Source organism: Acipenser ruthenus, chromosome 3 (assembly GCF_902713425.1).
Source record: "Acipenser ruthenus chromosome 3, fAciRut3.2 maternal haplotype, whole genome shotgun sequence".
In the NCBI taxonomy this organism is placed as follows: Eukaryota; Metazoa; Chordata; class Actinopteri; order Acipenseriformes; family Acipenseridae; genus Acipenser; species Acipenser ruthenus.
Genome location: NC_081191.1, coordinates 26,872,229 through 26,884,475, shown reverse-complemented (window position 1 = coordinate 26,884,475; position 12,247 = coordinate 26,872,229). Strand labels below are relative to the sequence as shown.

The window sequence follows — 12,247 nt, the reverse complement described above, 5'->3', positions numbered from 1 at the left end:
TTACTGTTAAGAAATAAATAATAAGAGCATACATTTTAAAATGGATTTCTACAACATTCTTTTCAGAATTATGTTAACAAGCTCTGACATGACTGAGCAGATGGCATGCTAATAAGGTCATATCATTGCTCTCAAATACTTCCAGAACCATGGATCTCTATGCAATAGTACAGTAGTATAAAACAATCAATGGAAATATAGCTGGGAGTTACATTTAAAAGGGGGACAAAAAAAAGATGTTGTGGTCTAAATTTAGGTAGAGTATTACACCCAAACAAATTAATAAGATATTACAATTAATTGTACATCATTAACACCACAGTTATGGTTATGATATTTTATGAGGTCTCCAGGGAAATTTAGTTTATTTAGGCCATTAATTAAATAAAATTGTTCTACAGCAGGTATTGGCTGAGAAATATTGCCAATACAATTATGAACATATGCACACGGATCAGTTGCTTATACTTTAAAAAAAAAAAAAAAAAATTATTAACCCTGTTTAGACAATTGCCTTTGATTATTACAAGTTTATTATGGCTAAAAATATAAAAGACAATTAAGATTGAAAGATTAAATTAGAAAATGCAAATCAGGCAATAATGTGGATAATAAAAAGAATACATCATATTTGTACTTTATCTTGCAAGCCTAATTATTAGAAACACACACTAATGTGCTTTTCTACAACCAGGAAGAATAGATGCATTACTATGGACAGTACATTTTATCAAATAATGTTTCTGTGCCGAACGTAATTATGTTAAAATATTTAATCTATTGTACCACTTAAAAGGTAAACATCTATATAATTATGTTATAAAACACAAAGCTCAATCTTTATTCAATTGGACAATTACAAGTAAAATGATTTTGATTATACCAATTATTTTGCTTAATAGAATGCTGGACACAAATTTAAATTCTGTAATGCAGTTTTATTTATCAGGTAAAACACTGTATTTCTTCATATCTACATAGATGTGATTTGTTGCGTTTTTTCTTTTTCTTTTACTTTTTAAGGATTACTTTATTACAGTGTTTTACTGTCATTATTTTATTGCAGGGTACACAAAAGGTGTTTGTTTTTATTAATAATAAAAAAAGTGTATAAAAATCATATTAGGTATTGCAGTTCCATTCATTTGTTTTCAATCACCACAGGTCATATCCTTCTTTCCACTTAGGATTGGAACCTACCTGAGAACTAAAATTAAAAAGTGGTTTGTAAACAAAAACTTTATTTTATATATATATATTATATATATATAATTATTATTATTATTTTTTAAATACTTACCTCCTCCTCTAGCCAATCATTGTACTGTACAGTACTAGACATTGCAACATCAGCTCCTTTCATGTAAAATGTAATGTCACCAGTAGACTCTTCCTGTACAGTATTATAAACATAAAACCCTTTTAACAAAATATTACAAATAACAGCATCATTCATTCAAATGTAACGGAGGTCCAATCCCAAATTATACATTATATAAAGTGAGTATATGCTTTATCTTACAAAATGTGTAAGGGACATGCAAACTTATACTCATTGATAAACATTCGTACAGATTACATGCTTTCTTCGGGCTGGAATTCACTTTTGTACATCCTTTACCTAAAATAGGTTTATTAGTTATTTAAATATTTGATAAAATAAAAAGTATTTAGAAATATGTACTATAATTAATTGTACTTTGTAATGCACGTTTTACTTATGTTGAATCCGCCTGAGCAGTTTTAAAAACTGAAATCAAGCAGACAGTGACACTCTCCATAAACAAACAACAAAAAAAATCATCAGATATCATCAGATTCTAGCTGACCGAGAGCAACCATTGGCTGGCCTAAACCACAGGATGTCCAAATATTGAACCCTCCTCTTCCCAAAGCACAGCAAAGTCAAGTTATTTTTGAAGGGAGTCATGAAAAAAATAAAAATAAATAGACTTTTTTTTCCATTGTTGAAATAGATAACAAAATTCCTTACTCTAACAATGATCCCCATTCTTTTGCTCTCTGATGTAAATGGGAAAATCTGCAGGATGTAAAATGTGAAGATCTGGCCACCAGGGGTCTTCAGCTGCATTGAGGTCAGGTCCCTGTTAACCAGTGTCAAGCCGACACTCTCTGTCCACTGCACCAGAGCCACCTAAAAAATAGACATTTCACAGTGTCAGGGGTCAATTACACTCTTGTGTAAACTGCACTGGAGTCAAATAGCCAACAGAGGTGAAAGGTTGCGATGCTTTTAAATATATATACGGTACTTCGGGTCAGAAGTCATCACCCTTATTATCTCAGAAAGGATACCATATGTCACAAAGAAAAGTAAATGTTCACTAAATCTATAGCATAAACAATGAAAGTGATCAGTGTACATAAAAGACTAATATAGACCCAATATCATCTTGGCTCATTTTTAGCCAAAACGGAAAGTGAATCATGAAATGTGGTGCATTTTCAACTGGTCACATTAGGAATATTGTCATTAAATCGAAAAACAACAAAAACAAACCAGATTTGAAGTATACAATTAAATTGCTGTATGCTATAGGAATTTTGAACAAACTGTTTTTTTGGGAAAATAGTTACGTCTGCCTCTTCATAACCAGTACTTTAATTGTTTTTATATTTTTTACATATTTTACAGCAGATAAAATGCAGTCAAAGTATTAGTTTTGTACATGAAATGGCAACTCCAAAGTTATTTGTTTTAATATATGAATTAGATTCAGTAAAGTCCACAAATGTACTTGGATAGAAAGAAACTCATGTTCACCATTTAAATAAACAATACATTAAATATACTGTCTTTAATATATTTCTGGGTAACCAGAAAATGAATTTGTTATTTATCAAAAAACTAGTATTTTCAAAACAGAAACTTGGTTTACTGGCCCAGAAAATAATTAGGCAACCTCTATTAAAAAAAAAAAATGCACATAAATGCTAACACTGGGGTCAAATGCCAAACTTCACTTTATGTCACATGTACCTTAATATCTTTCAAATTCAAGATTAGTTAAATATGTACATATAGATAATGTGTTTGCCTCATAATCTACTTAAACATTCTGTGTTGCACTAGGGTTTCTAATGTACTACAACGTATTTATGGACAATAATTAAAACTGAAAAGCATGCATTAAAACTGCTCTCTACTTAACAGATCTTAACTAATGAGATTAGCTTAATGAATGGGGCACTTTATGTGTCTCCCCTCATAAAGCGTTGTTTTTGCTGAGAGCAGCTAAATATGACAAGGTTAGAATTACAAGCCTTTCTCTGAATGTAATCAGTCATTAATCCCCTGTAGGCCCCAACTAACATTTGTATACCATATCTATCAAGAAAAAAGGTAAATAGTTTAACGTGTAAACATAATAAGAACTAATGTTCTCTTGACTGTAGCTGTACTTAACTAAAACAAATGTTTTAGCATTTTGAAAACATTTAGAAACATTTCAAATCAACACTAAAACTATTTACGAGATAGAAACAGCCATGGCTCACACAACTTACGTTACAATAACTGTCACCCTGTATATATAGCCTGGAAAATACTCACAAATAAATATGACTCTGAATCTTACACAGACATAAGTTGTCAAAATATTTATGTTTGCATACAACGAAGCCACAGATGAATACATATTTTTCAAGTTATTCATTATTATTCATTACAGATTATCTTTTTATTCTTCTGCCCAAGACATATTTCCTGTGTGCTGTATCAGCTGCAAATGATTCAATACTCCAAAGGTTAATTTTCAATTTGCACAGTGAAAGGTTACTATTACATTTGGACCTGTAAATTGTATCTTCCTGCTAATACCCTATCATTTCATTGTGTGTCCCTGTGTAGTTGGGACTTAAGCATGCTATATTTGGTGACTCACATCTGTTTATTATTAAGCTCATGCTTGGTTACACAGACTGTTTGAATTAGAGGCTTGCAGCCTTGTCTTTTCAGTCTGTACTACCTGGCCCCAGTCATATTAACTGTAATCATTTATGTACCTACATAGGGATTTAAAGAACAACAAAAACACCACACAAATATAAATAAATAAATACAAGTGGCTAATAACGCCTTTGTAGTCAGACCTCAAACCAAACCAGATTCCTCTATTTCTGTAAATCAAATTGAAACATTTTCTTAAAATTCTATTTACACTTGGAAGATAGAAGCTGTTTTAAATTGTTTTATAATGGCTGAAGCAGCATAGTTTACTAATGTCAATATAACTGACTTTAAATCTGTTTCTGCTCCCGACAAACTTTTTCTGAATGTCAGAAGGCTTCCCTTTAAAAGCTGAGCCACCCCAGTTTCTGCATGAACATCGCTCTACACACTGTGCTATAGCTGTTTTACTGTTGCTCTTTTTTTCCCATAACTGTCTCAGCACAGCCAGTGCAGCCCCAAGGCTGACAGTTACAATTATTTCTGTTTCACCGCTACGTTTTATGGGTGTCAAATCTTACACTTGAGGAATGAATTCTGTATCTTAATGCTCACTTTACTGTCTCTGCCAATAATAACTACAGTACAATACCCTCAAACAGTGGTGTTATTGCTCTAGTATTGCTGTTGTAGTCACTGCCATTCACACGTTTCATGGGAACTGTCAGAAATATTTCCACTTGCTCAGAGCTGCAGGGCTGGCCCAAGATCTCAGACAAGGCCATCTATATGGATGCTGTAGGAACTCACAAATGAACCTTCATGACACATTATATACAGGGAGGGAAGTAAAGCTTCTACTGCAAAGCTGTTTGAGCTATCACAGACTTTATCATGAGCTTTTAACCTCCACATTATGTTCACAATGAAACCTGGAAAGGACCACTTATTTAATTCCATGACTACCCTTTGTACTGACATTAATTAGCTTACCAATTTTGAAGGAAAAACAATGATTGGTTTCTGATATTTCAAACTAGAACAGAGCATCCTGTAAATATGGCTTTTATTGCCCCATTAGTTGTCAAAATACTTATGCAATGCTGTAGAGTAAAAATTATGTGCGTCAGATAGTGAAATAACAAGGTGGTCCTGTAATGTATATACTATAAAAAAACAAATTTGCTTTTAAACTTATTTTAAAACCTCTTTCATCATCAGCACATATTACTTGCACTGTATTCCTCGGGTAATCACGTGCACCTGCATGAGGCTTTCCATTTTCACCACTGGTTTTCAGGTGCAGGATGTGTTTGGATACATCCTGCAGCGAGATCAACCTCTGACCCCCATGATGATCCCTCAGTAGTTCAAATAGATGGAAATCCCTAGAGGCGAGGTCAGGGGGATTGACATAACCTCCACTTCATGTTCTGAAGGGTGAATGCTGGGTCAACCTGGCAGTTTGTGGTTGACCATTGTCCCAAAGCAAAAATATTGTTTAGGTTTGATGAGGAGGTGAAAGACCTGGCTCTAGGATGCATCCACATACTTCCATGCAACAGGCTTCCTGGCTCTTGCACACAGATGGGACCAGTCAATACAATCAGAAGGAGAGTAGAATCTACCCTGTAGTGTTTACAATATACTATCCAGGCAGGTTTCTTTAGCCACCTCTAAGTTGCTGCCAACGAGAACAAATGCTCCCACGTTAACTCTAAGTTGCAAGGGATGTGTGCCCCACAAATACAAATGACGATAACTTTCTTATTTTTGCAACGAGGTGAATGAAACAGGTTTAAAATATTCTGACAGGTTGTATCTGGTCATCCAAATTGTCAGTTTCTTCTTGATACTTGAGTCACTCTGAAATGTATTTTCATTAGAAACCATTTGAACAACAACTGCTCAAGACACTTATATCTGAGTTTTTTGATATAGCAAAAACACAAATACATACATATATGATCGATTTCTGCTCAGTAGTCCCACTTCAATAAAAGATGCAGTCAGAACCATAAATAGAGCTGCATCCTGGATATAAAAACTCTCCTCAACCACACAGGGCTCTAGAATAAATATATATTAGAACAAATACCACAAAAGATGAAGTTAGAACAAATACCAAAAAATGTATATCTGAAAAGAAATGCTTTTAACAAAATATGTTCAAGACCACAGCATGTGCTACCCCTTGAGAGTTTACAGTCGTATACCAGACAGTTCTTTCTATGTTATAGCTATTTTTTCAATATTTTGCTGAGAAGCAGATTTGTTAGAACATACAGTATCAATAAATACCATGGATAAGGTAATGTTGGACTATTAGCATATATCTAAGTCAAATACTTAAAATCCATAAAAATGCAGTACTTCGGTTTATTAATGGGTTTTCTTTTTGCCTGACCAGCACACACAAAAACACTTAACCCCCGAGAAAATCTCATTGTGTATTTTATCTGTACTTAATATATTGACCTTCTGTGCCCCAGTGCTTATGCAGTACTACCTTTTCATCTCTCAGACTTGAAATAGCCCCCTTCTGTCATACATAGAAGGCTTCCTAAAAAGCAAGCTCATAATTGAATCATTCTAGTGTTGACTGCTCCTTTTGATTCAAACAAGTTGCAAGAGATTTAGGAACATCCTTCCCACTGAAGACAAAAAGGACTTCTGGATGGCAGATGTGCTCTGTGTAATTCTAATTGACTTCTTATGAATGTAACTGAGAAAAACAGTAGTACTCATTTAAATTGATGTCCACAAAATCCTAAAATACACTTTCTTAGAAAAGGACAACATAGAACCAGAAATATGAGGAATAAAAAAAGAAAAATTGATTAAATAGTTTTATCAGCTGTTGAAATTCTATGCAGATCATATTTTACTTGTTAATCATATCATATTTTACTTTGTTTTATACTAAACTTAATTACCTCAAGAGAACAGTTTTTCTGTGCAAGACAAATTCATCAAACACTACAAAAGTCTATTTACAGACAACTTTTATTAATTACTAATAAAAATATGGAGCACATGAACTCTTAGCCTCTAAATGACAGCAAGACCCCCCCCCCCATAAAAAAAAAACAAAAAAAACAAACAAACAAACAAAAAAAACCTTGTTAAATAAAGCCTTGATTATATGGAAAAAGCACTTGTCAATTTTAAAGAAAATCTATTGGCTATTTATTCTTCTCAGGTCCCAGAGGTCATGACTGTGATGGTTTATGTCATTGACAATGATTCACTCTTCCCAAATACATTGACAAAAGAGCATGATTAGTTGTGCCTGAATAAGCACTTGCTGTTAAAATGAGTCAAACACCTTGGCTTGAAGTGCACATTTACTCTTTTATACCTCATATTTATTATTATTTTTATTATTTTTCTCCCAATTTGGAATGGCCAGTTATTTTTAGGCTCAGCTCACCGCTACCACTCCTGCGCTGACTCGGGAGGGCGAAGACGAACACACTCTGTCCTCCGAAGCGTGTGTCGTCAGCCGACCGCTTTGTGTTTTTGCACCCAAGAGCTACAGCGTCGGAGGACAACGCATCTCTCGGGCAGCTTACAGGCAAGCCCGCAGACGCCCAGCCAGACTACTGAGTTTATTTTACAAATATTAAAATAGGGATAAAATCGGTAAAAAATGGTTTTAATTGAAATATCGGTAAAAATCGAGGGAAAATTCTCAGTATACACACTTTACATGTGGAATATGATGTGTAGCAGTTCTGGTTTCTGATTAAGTTTAATGCCCCTGGCATGTATGATGAAGCAGAATCTGTGCAAGTCGAGGCCACATTTTCCCAAGTTAGCTGGTACTTTGCGAACATTTGAGCAATCGCTGTGCTGACGGAAATAGTATCTACAGAAGGTATGACCATGACATCAGCACAAAACAAGCTTTTTGTATATTTTGAAACAGTCCTTTTCTTTTGAATATTCATAAACTGATTTACCTTTTCTCCCCATTCCTCATCCACTAAAAATATTATATTTTCGTGTAAGTATTTCAATTTAGTTTTTGATTAAGCTACTTACTACGTCCAGCACTTACCACAATAATCAGACTTTGATTGGCCAATAGAATCAGGTGATAATGTGTTTGTGAACAGAGAACCAATGTGCGACGTTTGAATGTTATTTGATCCTCTGACGTCTAAATGTACCTGCTGTATCCTAGGATACAGTGTAGGACTGCTTATTACAATGTCGGAGTCAAAATAAAACAGCATTTTAATCAAAATATTGTGTATTTCCTAGAAAACAGTACCAGGAAAATACTTAATAGTAGACAAAAAATCGGGTATAAATCAGTAAAAACCGAGGTTCAGTTAAAAATAAATCCTGTAATTTTTCAGTAAAATTCAGAATAAACCGGAAATGCAGAATGCTACTCATATTGTATACCTCTTGCTTTACAGCACAATAATGACTGCACTTCTTAAAAGCTATATTTGTCCACAAAATAATAACACTTGTCTCAAAAATAGCACCAATTTCTTTGTCTGCACAGAAAGGTTTCAATTCCCAAGTGATACAATCCATGCTTTTCTTTTTTTTTTCTCAGATATTGAAAACATCTCAAAATGGTAAAGGACGCATTACAGCTTCTAGATAATAAATAGCTAGTTTATGAGAATAAGCAGTCATTAAAGGCCACGGCCGATCATTCCCCTCTGACCACACAGGACCAAAGGTCCTCAAAGGGCCCTGTTCACAGCATGCCTTTGGATCACCCGGTCTTATGACCTTTGCACTTAGGTGGTCTACCCACTTAATCTCTTTTTATTATTGTTCATTACATTAAGTCAGCATTGTCTTTCTGCGGCTAGAAATTGATGATTTTTTTACTCAATGGTCATACACTTATGACAATTGAGCAGTGACATAGTTATGATTCTGTCAATGAGTCCTGACTGTCCCAGAGGCACAAGCTCGATGTGAAAGGCTGTCGCAGTGCTGCTGCTACAGCTGTTTGTGGTGATGGTGATGGCGGTGGCAGTGGCAGTGATATACAAACACAACTTTCCACTCTCTCAGAGAAAATATAATATTGGTCACCTGCGCTGAGAAACAATAAGCAAGGTAAAGAACAGGAATTAAAAAACAAAATACAAATGACCTGGAAACTGGCTGAAAGAAAATAAAAGGGAATCCCGCTTTTAAAGTATTTATCAGCTTTAACTCAATCAGGGTTAAGGAACCTTAAGTACTTTAGAAACTTCAGGGCCGTGTCTCCAGGGTTGTAATCAAAAGCCTGCAGCAAAAGACATTTCTAAAATAAACAAGATCATCATCCGCACAGACATCTAAAGCACAGGGACTTATCAGGATTATTTTTTTGTTTGTTTTAGTTATTGGTAAATCTGTCTGGTAGATTAATATTAAAGTCAATGTTTTGCTTTGTTTTTGCTGAATATCAACATAATATTACTAATAAGACAAATAGTTTATAATTCTATGACTGGCTTTTATATGCAGACTTAAAGTGTAAAATCTTAAAAAATGAAAGACATCCACAAAATGTTGAGAGGTTGAAAGGTTCATTATTATTTTAAAAGCAGCCACAAATTTGACAGGTCTTTGCTTTTTAAAAAATTAAATACTAACAAATAAACCTTGTATTTGTTTAGCGGTTTCCAAAAGAGAGCTAGTTATCAGAGCTGGTCTGTGCGAAATGAATAAAAAATATTTTTTTTTTTTTACTCAAAAGACTAAACAGTGTTAACCTAACCCCACTGGCTCCATTAATCATGCACGTGGGACTGCTTTGTGTGAAAATGTGACTCTGACTCAACCCTGTTTCTGTACTAAATGCAAGAAACTTTTATTAAATATTCACAAAGCATTAATTCATGCATGTCTGTGTTTTGGGGAATTGTTTTTTCTGTGTGCACAGAGATTATTGCTGAAAGCGAGAGAAACGTTTGTGTTATGTCCAAAGGATGTAAAGAATCATGCAATCTTTCTAATACAGGTCAAAATTACAAGAAATAAGAAACAAAAATACATGGCATTCCAGTAAACTCTATTAAAAGATAATGCTGCTTATTAACCAAACACCCTGTGTTAGGTCACCAAGAAAGGTTAGCTGAGAAAATATCAATTGAACCATTTGCCTAAATAAAGCCCCAGGGTGTAATTTTCAGAGTACTTTATTCAATAAAAAATGCTTTCAAAATGGTGCTCTGGTGATTGGGAAAGCTGGCATCATCTGTCAAGCTAACTGTAGGAAATTTCATTGGAGTAAATAATGAACCATTTACATTATTTTCCTTAGGCTTCAGCGATCCACAAATATCTATTCCATATAGCACTTTAAACAAATGACAGAGACCTCCCCAACTATGACCTTTTGTGACCTCCTTTAACTTTGATATTTACTGTACTCTTTTTTCTTGGTCACAAGGCAGTACATTTCTTAAAGTAAGAGATCAGCCCTGCTTGTAACATCCACTTCTATAGGATTAAACATAAAGTAAAGCATGCAACATGTTTTGATCCATGGTTTAGAGATATTATCTCACCACTTAGGAATTGAATAAACAGCATTATAAGTTATCTCAATTATAGCTATAAATCTAGAAAAAAAGATGATAAAGTAAACTAAGCTGACCTAATTTCTTTGACTAAATGTGTATTTAGTATTGCCATGGTCAAAGAATGTTTGTATTACATGATCGAATAACATAAAAAAACCCCTCTATTAATCATATTCTATGGATCAAAACTGCATGGCATTCACCTTTATTTCACATGAACATTTAAAATATAAGAACTTAAAAGTCCTGATCTTTATAAGAGAAAACAGCAAACTTGCACAGACACACGTACCAGATTAATTGGAAGGTGTCTATATTAAAAAAAAAAAAAAATGTTATCGACAAGAAAACTCAACACATCAATGTTGCTTTTATAAATCCACTATTATCTGACAAATGAAGCCCTCTGGTTTTACACCAACATCATTACCAACAATAAAAAAACAACATTTTCTATTGCACAGATTTAAGCAGCTTGGGAATTATTAATAGTACCACATTTGTCTTCATGTTAATAAATACTACATAAATACAAGTTTCAATAAACTGATACATACATACATGGAATATAACATATCTTCAATTTCCTGAAAAGCCTTTGGATGTTGATGTATTGTATATTACTGACCCTCATTAGAAAGTTTAAAAGAAGAAAATATGTTAAACCAATAAAAAATATATAATTTTTACAAACCCTATTAAACATAATACTAATTTCCCTTAGCATTACTGAAAACCTGTAGGGCGCATGATCTGGATGCACTGTTGCTCATAACACAAAACATCTTTCTTTGTTGAACGCCTCCGTGTAAAAGTTGGCAAATGTTTTTTGGCCTTATATCCCCAGCTGATTTTTTATACATGATGTGTGAATAAACATATTATTGTAAACAAGTAATTTTAAAGTAAGATATGAACATTATTGAATCATATGTTTATGGATTTATATATTATGTCACATAATAAAACTGTTTTGTGGAGGGAAGCAAATAATCACTTCAACTGAAGAGGCAACATATATATATATATATATATATATATATATATATATATATATATATGTGGCAAAGTGCCCCGCCCCTGTGTGCATTTGTGTGTTCTGTGTTGTATATATGCGTGCGTATGTTAATGTTGGTGTATAGATTGGTACACGGGATATAAACGGGTCTGTGTTTCACGTGTGTTTAAAGTGTAGATTTGTATTTAGGCACGAGGAGAGCACAAATCACTTCACGTGCTGGTTAAATGTAATATGTGAGCACGGGGTTGCAACTGTGCAACCCCGTGCTCACATATTACATTTAACCAGCACGTGAAGTGATTTGTGCTCTCCTCGTGCCTAAATACAAATCTACACTTTAAACACACGTGAAACACAGACCCGTTTATATCCCGTGTACCAATCTATACACCAACATTAACATACGCACGCATATATACAACACAGAACACACAAATGCACACAGGGGCGGGGCACTTTGCCACAATATATATATATATATTTTTTATAACTAGTTTCCCCATAAAGAATGGTATTAGTTAACACACTTTAGTTTTCCTCCACAGTGGAAGACCACTAAGTTTAGGATTGCTTTTAAAGCTTTTATGCACTGAATTCCATACAACACTGTATTAACACTGTATTCCTCTAATCAACAGTGTTCCAGTACCAAGCCATTTTTCAGCAAGCACACACTGACCTCATCTGGGCTGGAGGCTTGATAGGTCCGGTTCTCGTCACTGAAATCCTGGTCTGCTTCAGCATACTCGGTCTCTCCATTGACCC

The 12,247-nt window shown here is 34.1% G+C and overlaps 1 protein-coding gene across 4 annotated transcripts in view; it reads right to left on the bottom strand.

The window, feature by feature from the left end:
- Positions 1-12,247, bottom strand: part of atp9b (ATPase phospholipid transporting 9B) — a 162,680-nt gene that overhangs the window by 14,708 nt on the left and 135,725 nt on the right. For all 4 annotated transcript variants that reach the window (XM_059012751.1, XM_059012752.1, XM_033992394.3 and 1 more), the window contains 3 exons: positions 12,162-12,247; positions 1,994-2,155; positions 1,301-1,393 (listed from right to left, as the gene is read on the bottom strand). The exon at positions 12,162-12,247 is cut by the window's right edge and continues 163 nt beyond it. In XM_059012751.1, the coding sequence (XP_058868734.1) occupies positions 1,301-1,393; positions 1,994-2,155; positions 12,162-12,247 (341 nt within the window). The remainder of the gene's footprint in view (positions 1-1,300; positions 1,394-1,993; positions 2,156-12,161) is intronic.